We start from the raw sequence: 17,408 nt of genomic DNA, 5'->3' as shown, positions 1-17,408 counted from the left end.
TATTGGACAGGGAGGGCCGCAGCACCAAGCTGGGGGAGATCTTCCCATAAACTGAAGTCTCGTCACTGGGAGACTGTGGCGGGATAACCAAAGGTTAAAGAGGACAAAATAAGAGGGGTCCACAATATGTGTTAGCCTTGAACAGTGCTGAGGCCCAGCGATTTAGGTCAGTGGAAATTACACCCCTCGCTTCAACAGTGGGGGTAGCGCTAAATAACAGCAAGCAGCAAGTCTGGGGTCCCAGACTTCTATGGAATGGGGGTCCCAGCCAAAACACATGCCAATAGTGCCAATGGTCTATGGCTTCAACGCCAGGATTGCAAGGACTTCAACAAAATAGACGATGGAGCCAACAGTATGGTCACCCCCACCCCTCCTTGCACAATAGATAGACTATTGCGGAGTATGCCATGTTTGGCTAACGAGTATGTAAGTTCGATAAGTTTTGGTTATATAAGTTATGCCTTGTTTTAAGCTTGTGCTGCGGCCTTAATATACCCACATAAAGGTTTTGTGTAATTCGAACAAGTCTGGCATATTTACTATATAGACAGCGTAAGTGGGCACGGGGAGGGGGGTGAAAAGGAGGCTTGAACCTTCACATATTGGAGCAATGGTTGCCCCCTGAGACAGTAACTCATTGCATAGTAAGTATTTCCTGTGGCTGTTTAAACCCTTAACGTTTATATGCCTAAACAAGGTAAAATTATAAAACAGCAAGAAAAAAAGAACTTCTATCCATGAGCGTTCAAAAAAAATACTGTGAAGTTGGTAATAAGAACCAGCTGCCTTGTACTCATAATGATAACAAAAGGTTTTTCCCTTCCCCACATCTTTTTAGACACTGCTCCATGAACACCTCCCCATGGAACCCTTTCAATGGGAATATATGCCACTACCAAGTGAGGTCTTCACCCCTTGTCGTCGTCCCCCCCCCCCCCCCCCCACACCCCACCCAACAAGAAATAAACGAAAAATTATAACAAATACTTGCAAGGCCTGTACTTTAAAGATCTAATATTAACAAACCATTAACCAGAACGAGAGTCCACTACAGACAAACTTGAACCCCCAAGTTCGGGAGCTTCAGATGGTCGCGCCATAAGTTCATCAGCAACTAAATCAACAGTCATCAGAGAAAAAAGTCACCCGTGGTCGGAGAGGCTTCCCTGAGCACTCATATTCCGGCCTCTTCTACGTCGGCTGCCCTGTCCTACCCGGCGCCATCTTGAAGTTGCTTCAAGGAATATCTGCCTGCTTGAGAGCTTCCACAGCTTCAGTCAGTGTTTTGCCTTTAAGCTGAAATACAAGAGCGAAAGGGAACGCCCAACAATACCGTATCTCTTCATTTCAGAGAGCTTTAGTAATGTCCCTCAATTCGAAACGCTTTCTCAAGGTGCTGGGAGCCAAATCCTGGAACCGCAAGATTGGGATTCCTTTCCAATTCCATACAGCTTTCTTTCTGGCCTTCACCATTATGGTCTCTTTCTGGGAGTAGCTGTGTAGGTTCACTTCAGTATCTCTGGGCTTGTTATCCCACCACAGGCCTAAAGCTCTGTGGGCCCTTTCTAGTTTGATATGCGGTGCAGTGTAGTAAGGCATATCCTTGTCATTATCTCCCTAATCCAGGAGAAAAGCAAAACTTTCAGATGCAATTTGATGACAATTATTATAGTCCTCCGTTTCAGGTATCCCTTTAATCCTTATATTACCACGTCTGGAGTGGTTTTCTGAATCTTCTATTTTTTTGCTCGAGGATTTATTGTGCTCTGCCAGAGTATGGATGGCTGCTCCATGGTTTTCTGTCTGGGAGTCTAGACCATCAACTCTGTGCCCTAGAGCCATCAAGTCCTCTCAGACCTCTGTGATAGAGGCGAGCAACTCAACCTTGTGCTGCCTCACATCTGCCCTTAATTCGAGGAACCATTCTCTTAATTCTGATTTTGTTGGAAAATCTTCTGAATTGGGTAAATAGCCAGTTTTTGAATGCGATCACGAGCTCAAAACCACAGCGCATTCAGGCACACTTTCACCTTCTTCACAGGCCCTCTGGTAGCCATCTTTGCGCGGGAGCTCCAGTGCAATTTTACTAAAAGAGGAACTGTTTGAGGTCCGCGGTGCGCTTCTGAGTAGCCATTTGAGCAATAAAGCTGACAGTTTGAAGCGATATTTCAGGCTTTGTTATGTCAGGTGATCGAGGAGATCATCGATCAGGCGTCCAACTTGGATAGCGGCAAACAGTGCCCCCCCCCCCCCCCCGGTTGACTGTTTTTAATAAAGTTTTTTGCTAGTGTATCCACAGTTGCTTATGAAGAGAATACTGGAAGGCTGTGGTCACTGCAGGCATATATATACTGTGACGTCAGCTTGCTCCATCTCTATCTGCTGGCAGGGGAGCATAACCCACTGGTCCTGAGTCCATCTGTCTTCACTAAGGAAAACAAAATTATCAGGGAAGTAATAATTTCTCCATCTTATTTAGAAAAATGCAAAGTCATTAGAACATAAGAAATTGCCATGCTGGGACAGACCAAGGGTCCATCAAGCCCAGCATCCTGTTTCCAACAGAGGCCAAAAACCAGGCCACAAGAACCTGGCAATTACCCAAACACTAAGAAGAACCCATGCTACTGATGCAATTAATAGCAGTGGCTATTCCCTAAGTATAATTGATTAATAGCCATTAATGGGCTTCTCCAAGAACTTATCCAAACCTTTTTTGAACCCAGCTACACTAACTGCACTAACTACCTTCTCTGGCAACAAATTCCAGAGCTTTATTGTGCATTGAGTGAAAAAGAATTTTCTCCGATTAGTCTTAAATGTGTTACTTGCTAACTTCATGGAATGCCCCCTAGTCCTTCTATTATTCGAAAGTGTAAATAACCGAGTCACATCTACTCGTTCAAGACCTCTCATGATCTTAAAGACCTCTATCATATCCCCCCTCAGCCGTCTCTTCTCCAAGCTGAACAGCCCTAACCTCTTCAGCCTTTCCTCATAGGGGAGCTGTTCCATCCCCTTTATCATTTTGGTTGCCCTTCTCTGTACCTTCTCCATCGCAACTATATCTTTTATGAGATGCGGCGACCAGAATTGTACACAGTATTCAAGGTGCGGTCTCACCATGGAGCGATACAGAGGCATTATGACATTTTCCATTCTATTAACCATTCTCTTCCTTATAATGCCTAACATTCTATTTGCTTTTTTGACTGCTGCAGCACACTGAGCCGATGATTTTAAAGTATTATCCACTATGATGCCTAGATCTTTTTCCTGGGTGGTAGCTCCTAATATGGAACCTAACATCGTGTAACTACAGCAAGGGTTATTTTTCCCTATGTGCAACACCTTGCACTTGTCCACATTAAATTTCATCTGCCATTTGGATGCCCAATCTTCTAGTCTTGCAAGGTCCTCCTGTAATGTATCACAGTCTGCCTGTGATTTAACTACTCTGAATAATTTTGTATCATCCGCAAATTTGATAACCTCACTCATCGTATTCCTTTCCAGATCATTTATAAATATATTGAAAAGCACTGGTCCCAATACAGATCCCTGAGGTACTCCACTGTTTACCCTTTTCCACTGAGAATATTGACCATTTAATCCTACTCTCTGTTTCCTGTCTTTTAACCAGTTTGTAATCCACGAAAGGACATCGCCTCCTATCCCATGACTTTTTAGTTTTCGTAGAAGCCTCTCATGAGGGACTTTGTCAAACGCCTTCTGAAAATCCAAATACACTACATCTACCGGTTCACCTTTATCCACATGTTTATTAACCCCTTCAAAAAAATGAAGCAGATTTGTTAGGCAAGACTTCCCTTGGGTAAATCCATGTTGACTATGTCCCATTAAAGCATGTCTTTCTATATGCTCTACAATTTTGATCTTGAGAATAGTTTCCACTATTTTTCCCGGCACTGAAGTCAGGCTCACTGGTCTATAATTACCCGGATCGCCCCTGGAGCCTTTTTTAAATATTGGGGTTACATTGGCCACCCTCCAGTCTTCAGGTACAATGGATGATTTTAATGATAGGTTACAAATTTTAACTAATAGATCAGAAATTTCATTTTTGAGTTCCTTCATACTTCATACTCATAGGTACTGTGCCTTGTATTCATGTTTTCTGGTTTGATTGCTTATACTAACTTTCACAAATATTTATTTGCATATCTATGCTGAATTACTTTAACTTAATTTAATTGCAGCTAAACACAGGATTCAGAAGAAAGGGAGACTTTATAAGTGCAGCTATTGATGAACACAAGGCCAAAAATTAATATGGAATTGGTGCTTTTGAATTAGGATTGCAGATCTAGCAGTATATGTAGAAAATGTGTGAATATGGATCTTTTTCTGTGTGCAGCACAGAAACCCAAGTACTCTCTGAAAAGAGCAACTTTTAGGATTCCTTAAAAATAGTTAGATCCTCTGTGGTGGGTACTTCTCGTTATTCTTCATTTCTGGATTATTGTGTGTGTGTGTGTGTGTGTGTGTGTGTGTGTGTGTTTCATCTTTACTCACAAATTCACCTCAAACTGGAGAATCCTGTTTTCTGGTATGGGACTTAAATGTTTTGACTGCATTCTCTTCTCCTGCTTATCTCAGTGCAGGCTAGAGATGGAAAATGAGAGTAAAGATTTTTGATTTTGTAATGCGTTTTGTTCTGAGACTCCTATGAATAGGGTTTCTCCAAGTGCAGGTAGGATTAATCAGCCATGCATGTGAACGATGTCATCCGACAACAACGATGCAGAGCATTTCCTAGAGAGCTCTGGAAAAGTCTAAAACGGCTTTTATTTCAGGCATTTACAGGACTTCTTTAAGAAAACGCTGTGTGTCAGTGCTGTCAGATGACGTCACTCACTTATGTGGCCGATAATTCTGCTATCTGCAGGGAGTTCTCATTGCTGGTAAGCAGCTTTATTTACCTAAAATACATTCTCTTTCTTGCTTTCTCAGGGGGTTGCCCGCATCGACTTACCAGGCCTGAAAAATTTGCGCACTGCCCGTGTTCTTCAGGAAGGCATGGTGCTGACTGTTGAGCCAGGCATTTACTTCATTGACCATGTGCTAGACGAAGCCCTGGCAGACCCTACACAATCCTGCTTTATTAACAATGAAGTATTGCAGCGCTTCCGGAATTTTGGTGGGGTAAGTAGTCCTCTTCCTGCTTGTCTTCTCCTTGTGCCCTCTTGCACCACATCTGTGCCCTCAACAGAGCTTCCGTGCTTTGCAAATCTACTAATACGAACCAGTTGTGGAGCCACATTTGGAAGGTAGATCATTTTTGCTTCCTACTCCAGGATGAGCTTTTCCATACAGAGTTGCCATGGGGAGTAAACTCGTTTGCTGGCTAACGTGTTCGTCCAGAGTATGGCTTTTTATATATGATATATGGGTCCATCAGGCCTTCTTGCTGGATCTAGGGAGAAAGCATATAAGGACTGACTTCATGACAGACATTACAGTGATGCAAACAGTCACAAAATCAAGTTCACCACAGCTTGTTTGTTTAAATATTAACTTTGTTCTTTGGCCAGATTTGATTATATCTGTCTGGGTTTTATTGCTTTGGGAATACATCACTATATCACAGGTCAATACCATGCACTTGACAAAGCACATACAATAAATGAAAGCAACAAACTTCATATATTCATGTGAACCAACAACACAGAATCAATAAAAACAAGATAGAAGTTAAAAGCCAATAATAGATAAACTCTATAAATTAAGCGTTGCTCGTTATTTTTTGAATAGGTATTTATAAATTTTATATTTCTCAGGAACAAAGCAAAAAGTGAATAAATTAATTCATTTTCATCACAATGATCTATGGCAGGGGTAGACTGCTCCGGTCCTGGAGTGCCACAACCAGGTCAGGTTTTCAGGACATCCACAATGAATATGCATGAGATATAAATACATACAGTGGTGGCAGTGCATGAAAGTGTACATCATACATTATTATTGTGGATATCCTGAAAACTAGACCTGGTTGTGGTATTCCAGGAACCGATGTTGCCTACCCCTGATCTATGTGGTCAACTTGTATTCACCCAGTGAAAAGTGATCATGTAAATATATTTGTTATTTTTTACAGACATGTATGAAGCTACCCTTAATGCAAGCCACGTTGGCTAGCATCTCAAATGGCATCATCCACATTGAGGGTCCCAATTTACTAAGGCTTTTCTCTGTGACCACGGGCATAAAAGCTTAGCAAATCAGGCCTGAAGCATGTTAGGCTTATTTTGGCTAATGATATTCACAGTGCATGAACCAGTCACACAGCAGACTCAGATGCATTGAAGACACTACTCCCAGATTTCTGGACAAGCAGAAAAACTGCCTAAAGAATGTGAGAAATGTGTCATCATTTAGGGGGCAAACTCATTTGACAGATGGAAATTTAGTGCTCACAGTGTGAACTTTGAAACAATAATGTGCAAGTAAACCCTCCTTTATCCTAGTTTTTCTTGATTAGTGTGACTGGGAATACTCTGAATTTCCATTTTGTGAATGCAGAAATGATCAAGACCGTACGTTGCATGAAGACATACCATACTGAATGTCTGCCTTCAGTGGCAAACGTTGACTTCCTTGCTTATATTTTATTGTTATTTGGTCTCTATCATTTCTGATCCTCATTAGCTGATCCATGACCCCTAGGCAGGTTATGGAAATAAAGGTTAATAAATAGACAAAAAAATAATAAGGTGACACCTTTTTATTGGGCTAGCTTAGTATATTTTTTGACTGGCCTTTGGGAGCTAATTTTCCTTTCCTGAGCTCAGAATACAATCTATTTATTAACTTTTATTTCTCCAAGGACAAGCAGAATGTTAGTCCTCACACAGGGGTGACATCATCAGATGGAGCCCAATACGGAAAACATGTCAAAGTTTCAAGAACTTTGACTAGGCACACTGAGCGTGCTCTATGCCACACGTCCAAATGGGGTCCCTCTTCATTCTCTTTTTTCCCGCAGGGCTGTGAGCCTCACGGGTTGATTGAGCTCAAAACATTTGTCTTGTGGAAAACTTTGCTTTTTGCAGTTTTTTTCTCATCTATCCATTGCCAGGTCCTACTTGCTGTCTTCCCGAAGTGTCCCCAGAGGGTTTTCGGCATTTCAGTAAGTTTCCTTTCGCAGTCGATCCCCCTGTGGTAGCGGTGCCTCAGTGCCCGCCACCATCGTTCGACTTTTAGTCCTTTTGTTTCGCCCCATCATGCCTTCATCCAGTTTTCACCAATGCCCCCCAGTGCCTGAGAACCATATCTATCACTGATCCTCATGAGGTATGCATCCTCTGCCTGAGGGCATCGCATGATGTTTGGGGTTGCCTCTTGTACACCCAGATGACCCCAAAGGGATGTTGGCTTCACCTTGACAAGATGGATCAGCTCTTCAGGTTGAGGAAGTCCAAGCCTTCGGCAGCAGTGGCATCGGAGGACCTCAAAGCCGCACTTATGGACACCACGCCATTGACATTGGCGGGACCATGTTCTATCGAGGTCGCCAGTGGATAAGGGGCCCTGGAGTCCGACCATTGTTGATCTCCTCTGGGCTAAGAACACCAGGTTCGTCGTCTTCGACCTTGGTCCTGGAAGAAGGACCGGGCCAAGCATCGAGGGAAGCCTAAGAAGTATCGGCACAGGTCTCTGTTGATGCAAGGTGCTGGGCACATGGATGCACTGGTTTTTACCATGATACTTCTGAAGTGACCCCCGTGGCGAGGAGTGCCCATCCTCCATCGATACCAGAAGTCCACAACGGTCTCCACCAGTCCTGGTGCCAGTCGCCGATCCCGCTCATGGGTCCAAGGAAGATCTGGCCGCCACTCCTTCCTCCCAGTCCATGCTGGCATCAGCAATGTTCAAGGAGGAGCTGGAGCGCCAAGTCCAGCTGGTGGTGGTGCAGGTGCTGCCAATATGGTGGTCTTTGCTGGTTCCGAGGAGGAGGAAGCTCCACCGGAGCCAGAAAAGGTGCTGAGGCCTGTAGTTCCCCGTCCAGTCCATGGGTGCTTGCACCTCTGTACATAGGCCATACACCTAGGGCCTCATCCTCTGTAGCATACAGTGAGGATGAGGGTCCCTATGATCCCTGGGGGGATGATCAGACTGTCTTCCATCATACCCTTCTCCATATGAGTGAAACAAGTCTCCTCCTGAGGACTTAACCTTTGCAAGGTTTGTGAGGGTGGTAGCGGAGGCCATCCCATTCCAGCTTTTGACAGAGGAGGATGCCAGGCACAAAATGCTTGAGATCCTCCAGTTCATGGAGGTTCCTAAGGAGATCGTAGCAGTCCCAGTACACAAGATCCTTAAGGAGTTGCTGAGGATTTGGGAACACCCCCTCACAGTGCCTCCCATTAATAAGAAGACAGACGGGGTTTATCTCATCCAGAAGGCTTCCAGATTCGATAGATGTCAGCTGCCTCACCAGTGCATGGTGGTTGAATCCACCCTCAAGAGGGCCAAGTGCTTTCAGACCCACTCCTTGGTGCCCCTGTGGAAGGACCACAGAGTGATGGACGCTCTTGGGAGGAAGGTAGTCTAGGGCACTATTCTTATTACCTGCATCGCTGCTTAACAGCTCTACATGAGTCAATACTTGTGGGACATCGGGAAGCAAGTACCGGAGGTGGCTGAACAGCTGCCTCAACAGCAGCAAGACACCCTTATGTTGCTGGTGCACCAAGGATCTGGAGTGCGGGAAACATGAGGTCAATGTGACCTATGATGTTTTCAAGATGGCACAGAGAGTCTGCAGCAGGACTCGGCGCCCGCAGAATGGCATGGCTGCGGGCCTCGGATCTCTGACCCAGAGGTACAGGAACAACTCACTGACTTGCCTTGTATGGGAGAGAATCTCTTTAGAGATAGGATGAGGGATGCTGTGGCCCAACTCAGGAACCATCACAAAACCCTCCAGCAACTCTCTGTCAGTACTCTGGACCCATCCTCCCAAGGAGGCCATCGAGACTGGGGCCAAAGAAGTCATTCTTTCACCAAAGTAAATACTATCCTCTGCCTCCTCGCTCCCTTCAACACCATCAGAGCTCCCAAGCCCCAGTCATCTCCTCAATCATCTGGGGATGGGGTTTTGACTGGGCCACAGGGAGCATAAGCCAGTGTCCTGTACGTGGGGTGATGGACCCTACAATCGGGGGTAGGCTGCGATTCTTTACGAACCAGTGGCCCAGTTTAACCTCAGACCAGTGGGTTCTGTCCGTCGTCCGTCAGGGGTACTAATTGAATCTATTGGATGTTCTGCCAAATTTCTCTCTGTGCCCATTTTGGGGGCTGGTTATGCATCAGGAGGTACTGTCAATGGAGCTTTCCTCCCTCTTAATGTCCAAAGCGGTTGAGCCCGTACCATCAGGGCAAAGAAGGCGAGGATTCTACTCCAGGTACTTCCTGATTCCAAAGAGAATAGGAGGACTCCATCCCAACCTAGACCTGAGGGCCTTGAACAAGTTACTAAAAAAAAAGAAAAGTTCAAGATTGTTTCCCTGGGCACCTTAATCCCCCTTTTGCAAAAAGGGGACTGGCTATGCTCCCTCAGCCTAAAGGACACATACACCCATATCGAGATCTTCCCTGGTCACAGGAAGTATTTCCGATTCTTAGTGGGAAAACAGCAGTACAGTACCGCGTGTTGCCATTCGGGCTTCCGTCTGCCTCACAGGTCTTCACAAAATGCCTGGCCGTTGTGGCGGCACACCTCTGTAGACTGGGAGTGCATGTCTTCCCATATCTGGATGATTGGCTGGTCAAGAGCATGTCTCAGGCAGGGGTCGTCAGGTCCATGCGCTTCACCATTCAGGTGTTAGTCACTAGGCTTCATCCTTAACTACCCAAAGTTCCATCTCAGCCCATAACTTCCATTGGACTTCATAGGAGCGCTGCTAGACACAGCTCAGGCCAAGGTCTTTCTGCCTCGCCAGAAGGTCATCGCCTTGGCGACCATTGCGGCAGAGGTTCAATAGAACTAGTAAGTGTCAACCTGGCACATGTTGAGGCTGTTGTACCACATGACCACAACTGTCCATGTCACTCCCTTGGCACGTTTACACATGCAGAGTCCAATGGACCCTGAGGTCACAATAGCGCCAAGCCACTCAGACCCTCTAGGATTGCATCTGAGTCACTCCGTCTCTCAGAGACTCATTGTCCTGGTGGTGGGTATTTTCCAATCTGGAACAGGGGATCTCCTTTTGGAGTCTTCCTACTCAAATTGTACTAACCATGTATGCATCTACCCTGGGGTGGGGAGCTCATGTGGATGGGCTTGGCACCCAGGGTCTGTGGTCCACTCAGGAACGTTCTTGTCAAATCAACTTCCTGGAGCTCAGGGTGATCGGGTATGTGCTATGAGATCAGAGATCAGCTGTCTAACAAAGTTGTCCTGATCCAGACTGATAACCAAGTAGCCATGTGGTATGTCATCAAGCAGGGAGGCATGGGATTGTACCTCCTGTGTCAGGAAGCACTCCAGATCAGATCGTGGACCCTGACCATGGGATGATGCTCAGGGCCATGTACCTAGCTGAGTCAGAGAACGTGGTAGCGGACAGGCTGAGTCGAGCCTTCAGACCCCATGAGTGGTCCCTGGACTAGGGGTAGTGAATTGGATATTCCGCCTCTGGGGGAGCCTGGACATCTGTTCGTGTCCCCCTGCAACAGGAAAATACCTGGTTCTGTTCCCTTTACAGGTCAGATGGCAAACGAGCCTCGGAAGCCCTTGCCCGTCATTGGGGCAAGGGTCTTCTGTATACATATCCTCCGATTTCCTTAGTGGCAAAGACAGTCTTGAAGCTTTACAAAGACAGGGGGGACTATGATCCTCATAGCCCCTCACTGGCCGAGACAGATCTGATTTCCACTCTTGCGGGAGTTGTCCAACTGGAGACTGATCAGTCTGGGGACTTCCCTAGAGCTCATCATGCAAATTCAGAGTAGGCTGTGGCATCCTCACCTCCAGGCCCTGTTGCTCAGAGCCTGGATGTTGAGAGGTTAATCCTGCAGCCACTTGATCTTTCAGAGGATGTGTCTCGGGTCCTGGTGGCTTCTAGAAAGCCTTCCACTAGAAAGTCCTATGGACTGAAGTGGAGGAGGTTTTCTGTGTGGCGTGAGCAGAAGGCCTTAGATCTGTTCTCCTGCCTCATACAGAAACTGCTTAATTACCTTACACTGTTAGAGTTTATCTTAGTGTGATTGGCGCATACCCCTACAGTGTCGATGGTATGCCCATCTCTGTACAGCCTATAGTTGTACGTTTTATGCGGGGCCTGCTTCAGTCGAAGTTTCCTCTAAGACATCCCACTGTATCTTGGGACCTCAATGTGGTGTTAGCTCAGCAGATAAAAGCTCCTTTTGAACCTCTGCACACCTGTGACCTGAAGTATCTGACCTAGAAGGTCATATTTTTTGTGGCGGTCACTTCAGTGCACAGTCAGCGAGCTCCAGGCCTTAGTGACATCCACCTTATGCGTGCGTACTCTGTTCCTACCTAATGTGGCGATGGATTTCTATTTTAACCAGTCAATTGCTCTGCCAATTTTCTTTCCCAGGCTCCATTCACCCCAAGGCGAACGAGCACTGCACAGTTTGGACAGCAAGCAAGCCTTAGCCTTCTATCTGGAGTGGACAGAAGCCCATAGATGGTCCACCCAACTTTGTGTTTCTTTTGATAAGAATAGGTTGGGCGTTTTTGTTGTCAAGCAGTCACTATCCGGTTGGCTAGCAGAATGCGTCTCCTTCTGTTATGTCAGGCGAGACTGCATCTTGGGGGTCATGTCAAGGCTCATTCTGTCAGAGCCTTGGCCGCATCGGTGGCCCACTTGCGAGCAAATCCTGTGGAGGAGATCTGCAAGACTGCGACATGGAGTTCTCTCCACACATTCACATCTCATTACTGTCTGGATAGGGATGGCTGATGCAACAGTAGGTTCGATCAGTCTGTCCTTCGGAACCTGTTTGAGGTGTAGAACCCAGCTCTCCCGCCTAGGGCCTGTTGTTTGGGTTAACATAAGAACATAAGAAAATGCCATACTGGGTCAGACCAAGGGTCCATCAAGCCCAGCATCCTGTTTCCAACAGTGGCCAATCCAGGCCATAAGAACCTGGCAAGTACCCAAAAACTAAGTCTATTCCATGTTACCATTGCTAATGGCAGTGGCTATTCTCTAAGTGAATTTAATAGCAGGTAATGGACTTCTCCTCCAAGAACTTATCCAATCCTTTTTTAAACACAGCTATACTAACTGCACTAACCACATCTTCTGGCAACAAATTCCAGAGTTTAATTGTGCGTTGAGTAAAAAAGAACTTTCTCCGATTAGTTTTAAATGTGCCCCATGCTAACTTCATTGAGTGCCCCCTAGTCTTTCTACTATCCGAAAGAGTAAATAACCGATTCACATCTACCCGTTCTAGACCTCTCATGATTTTAAACATCTCTATCATATCCCCCCTCAGTCGTCTCTTCTCCAAGCTGAAAAGTCCTAACCTCTTTAGTCTTTCCTCATAGGGGAGCTGTTCCATTCCCCTTATCATTTTGGTTGCCCTTCTCTGTACCTTCTCCATCGCAATTATATCTTTTTTGAGATGCGGCGACCAGAATTGTATACAGTATTCAAGGTGCGGTCTCTCCATGGAGCGATACAGAGGCATTATGACATTTTCCGTTTTATTCACCATTCCCTTTCTAATAATTCCCAACATTCTGTTTGCTTTTTTGACTGCCGCAGCACACTGAACCGATGATTTCAATGTGTTATCCACTATGACACCTAGATCTCTTTCTTGGGTTGTAGCACCTAATATGAAACCCAACATTGTGTAATTATAGCATGGGTTATTTTTCCCTATATGCATCACCTTGCACTTATCCACATTAAATTTCATCTGCCATTTGGATGCCCAATTTTCCAGTCTCACAAGGTCTTCCTGCAATTTATCACAATCTGCTTGTGATTTAACTACTCTGAACAATTTTGTGTCATCTGCAAATTTGATTATCTCACTTGTCGTATTTCTTTCCAGATCATTTATAAATATATTGAAAAATAATGGTCCCAATACAGATCCCTGAGGCACTCCACTGTCCACTCCCTTCCACTGAGAAAATTGTCCATTTAATCCTACTCTGTTTCCTGTCTTTTAGACAGTTTGCAATCCACGAAAGGACATCGCCAGCTATCCCATGACGTTTTACTTTTCCTAGAAGCCTCTCATGAGGAACTTTGTCAAAAGCCTTCTGAAAATCCAAGTATACTATATCTACCAGTTCACCTTTATCCACATGTTTATTAACTCCTTCAAAAAAGTGAAGCAGATTTGTGAGGCAAGACTTGCCCTGGTTAAAGCCATGCTGACTTTGTTCCATTAAACCATGCCTTTCTATATGTTCTGTGATTTTGATGTTTAGAACACTTTCCACTATTTTTCCTGGCACTGAAGTCAGGCTAACCGGTCTGTAGTTTCCCGGATCGCCCCTGGAACCCTTTTTTCAGGCTGTCTCCCTCTCTGTTTACCAGTAGCACTGGTGTTGTTGTGCCCGTTGGCACCTGGTTAGGTGTCTATTGGTCCCAATTTTGTGTTGAGGAGCAGCCTGTAGCTAAGGATTCACCCATGTGTAAGAGTACCATCCTGCTTGTTCTGAGTAATAGTTGCTTACCTGTTACAGGTGTTCTCCGAGGATACAGAATGTTAGTCCTCACGAAACCTGCCCTCCACCCCATGGGTTTCTCCTATTTTTTATTTTATCATAATTCTATTTTAGGAGACTGAAGAGGGACCACCTGTGGTCGCGAGGTATAGGGCATGCTGGGCATGCTCAGTGTGCCTAGTCAAGTTCTAGAAACTTTGACATAGTTTTCCATATCGGGCTCCATCTGATGATGTCACCCATGTGTGAGAACTAACATCCTGCTGTCCTCGGAGAACACCTGTTACAGGTAAGCAACTCTGCTTTCTGTGCGTTCAAGTGGACTAACACAGCAACCACAAAACTTTATCCTAGACAGCTCAAATGAGATTTTCTCCATTTAGCAACAAAAATTATTCTAATTGATTTGGCATGTATTGATAATTTTGAATTTCATATTTACTCCAACCCTCCTGAGTTTAATCTATCCAGAATTTTATATATATAGATATATATAGATAGATAGATAGATAGATATATATGGCTTTACCGTTGTGATGACTTTACCGAATGACGGTATATAAAACTCAATAAATATATATATATATGTCCTTGATGGATCTCAATTCAAACCTTGCAGGTTAGTGGGTATCTTTTTGCATTGATAAAGTGTATTTGCTGCAAAATGACAAATCTTATGTGCAGATTGGATTTTTCCCATACATAAATCTTTCGTTATGGGAAATGTGTCCCAGTTGACAAGGTTTCCGTTTAGCCCTTTTAATGCATTGACTTTGATTGCTTTGAAAATGATTTGTATTCAAATATGTCTGTCCCCTGCTTTTTATACTTCGATTATTGCTCAGCTATTACAAAAATAATTATTATATTCATTTTAGTAACTTATGAAAGTTTGCCAGCATGAAATTTTCCACTCCTTTATAAAAACAGGATTAGCAAGGGAAGCTCCACACTTTCTTGTTAGTGTGCCTCTGGCATAGTTCTAACAGATAGGTTTTTGGAGACTGTGGCTTTTCGGTGACTTCTGACATTATCCTGTCTTCTTTCCCTTCATCTCATCCCACATACTGGAGTGAAGTGTATACGTATATTGTCAACTGTAATAGTGAGGAGGCCTCGGGAGAGGCTCAAGTCATCAGTGAAGAATAATTCATTGCCTATGTAAACATTCTCCTACCAAACCATGAGAATGACTTAAAATATAAAAAGATTTCTTAGCCATTCTGAGAGGGAAAGGCATTTCACTGCAGCTCTTTGGAAACTATAGTGAATTTTATGCTTTCTGTTAAAAACATAATTTGCCATTCTGGGTCAGACCAAGGGTCTATCAAGTTCGGTATACTGTTTCCATCAGTGGCCTATCCAGGTTGCAAGTGATAAATAGTGGCTATTTCTTGTCTACTTATTAACTTCTCCAGGAATTTTTTCAAACATTATTTAAACTAAGCAAAGCTAACTGCCTTAATCACATTCTCCAGTAATGAATTCCAGCGCTTAATTATGCACTGAGTGAAAAAGAATTTTCTCTGATTGGTTTTGAATGTGGTATATTCAACTTCATGGAGTGCCTCCTAGTCTTTGTATTTTTTTTTTAAAGAATAAATAATCATTTTACAGTTATCAATTCTATTCCACTCATGATTTTATAGACCTCTCATATTTTTATTTATTTATATTTATATTCCGCTTTTCACAGCGCTTCAAAATGGGTTGCATTCAGGTACTGTAGGTAATTCCCTATCCCCAGAGAGTTTACAATCTAAACTTGTACCTGAGGCAGTGGAGAAGGTAAAGTGATTTGCCCAAGGTCACAAGGAGGGACAGCAGGACTTAAACCCTGGTCTTCTGGTTCATAGCCCACTGCTCTAACCACTACGCAACTCCTCCACTCCTCATATCCCTTTCAGACATCTCTGCTTCAAGCTGAACAGATCCAACCTCTTTAGCCTTTCCTCGTGGGGAGCTGTTCTATCCCGTTTATCATTTTGGTCCCCCTTCTTTGTATCTTTTCCAGTGCAACTATAATCTTGAGATGCGGCAACCAGAACAGCACATAGTACTCACTATGGAGCGATACAGAGACATTGACATTCACCATTATATTCGCCATTCCTTTTCTAATAATTCCTAACATTGTTTAGTTTTTTCACCGCTGCCACACACTGTACTGAAGATTTCAAAGTATTGTCCACCATGACGCACAGTAGGGATGTGAATCGTGTGATCGATCGTCTTAACGATCGATTTTGGCTGGGGGGGGGAGGGAAATCTGATCGTCATGGTTTTTTTTTTGTTAAAAAATCGTAAATCGGGGGAGGACGGGAAAACCGGTACACCAAAACAACCCTAAAACCCACCCTGACCCTTTAAAACAAATCCCCCACCCTCCCGAACCCCCCCAAAATGTTTTAAATTACCTGGGGTCCAGTGGGGGGGTCCCGGCGCGATCTCCCGCTCTCGGGCCACGGCTGCGCTAATAGAAATGGCGCCGGTGGCCCTTTGCCCTTACCATATGACAGGGCAAAGGTAGCACCGGCGCCATTTTGGTTCCTGTCACCCGACGTCACGAGTGCAGGAGATCGCTCCCGGACCCCCGCTGGACCCCCAGGGACTTTTGGCCAGCTTGGGGGGGCCTCCTGAACCCCACAAGACTTGCCAAAAGTCCAGCGCCGGCGCCATTTTGAATATTGGCAATACGGCCCGAGTGCAGGAGGTCGCTCCCGGACCCCTGCTGGACTTTTGGCAAGTCTTGTGGGGGTCAGGAGGCCCCCCCAAGCTGGCCAAAAGTCCCTGGGGGTCCGGGAGCGATCTCCTGCACTCGTGACGTCGGGTGAATGGAACCAAAATGGCGCTGGCGCTACCTTTGCCCTGTCATATGGTAAGGGCAAAGGGCCACCGGCGCCATTTCTATTAACGCAGCCGTGGCCTGAGAGCGGGAGATCGCGCTGGGACACCCCCCCCCCCCCACTAGACCCCAGGTAATTTAAAACATTTTGGGGGGGTTCGGGAGGGTGGGGGATTTGTTTTAAAGGGTCGGGGTGGGTTTTAGGGTTGTTTTGGTGTGCCGGTTTTCCCGCCCTCCCCCGATTTACAATTTTTTGACGATAAATCGGGGGAATTGCTATTGTATTGTGGCTCTAACGATTTTTGACGATTTAAAATATATCTGACGATTGTTTTAAATCATCAAAAAACGATTCACATCCCTAACGCACAGGCACTTTTTCCTGGGCAGTAACTCCTCATATGGATCCTAACATTGTGGGGATTACTTTCCCCATGTGAATCACTTTGTACTTGTTCACATTAAATTTCATCTGCCATTTTCAATATCCATTCTTTGTCTCGCAAAATCCGACTGCAATTTTTCACAGTCTGCTTGTGATTGAACAGCTCAGAATAATTTTGTGTTGTTTACAAATTTGATAACTTTGCTCACTGTTCCCTTTTCCAGATGATTTATAAATATATTAAAAAAACACCGGTCCCGGTACAGATCCTTGAGGCAAGCTAGTGTTACCCTTCTCCACTGAGAAAACATCATTTATTCCAATTCTCTGCTTCTTATCTTTTAACCAGTTTGCAAACCACAATAGAACATAGACTCTGATCCAACTTTCTCAGGAGTCTCTCATAAGACACTTTGTCAAACGCCTTCTGAAAATTACAATACACTGCAGCCACTGACTTACCATTATCAACATGTTTACTAACC

General features: G+C 44.8%; 1 protein-coding gene across 1 annotated transcript in view; it reads left to right on the top strand.

The window, feature by feature from the left end:
- Positions 1-17,408, top strand: part of PEPD (peptidase D) — a 766,251-nt gene that overhangs the window by 722,701 nt on the left and 26,142 nt on the right. The window contains exon 14 of the mRNA XM_029608350.1: positions 4,978-5,169. Coding sequence (XP_029464210.1) covers positions 4,978-5,169 — 192 coding nt within the window. The remainder of the gene's footprint in view (positions 1-4,977; positions 5,170-17,408) is intronic.

This window comes from Rhinatrema bivittatum, chromosome 7, assembly GCF_901001135.1.
Source record: "Rhinatrema bivittatum chromosome 7, aRhiBiv1.1, whole genome shotgun sequence".
Lineage (NCBI taxonomy): Eukaryota > Metazoa > Chordata > Amphibia > Gymnophiona > Rhinatrematidae > Rhinatrema > Rhinatrema bivittatum.
This window is presented reverse-complemented; position numbering and strand designations above follow the sequence as displayed.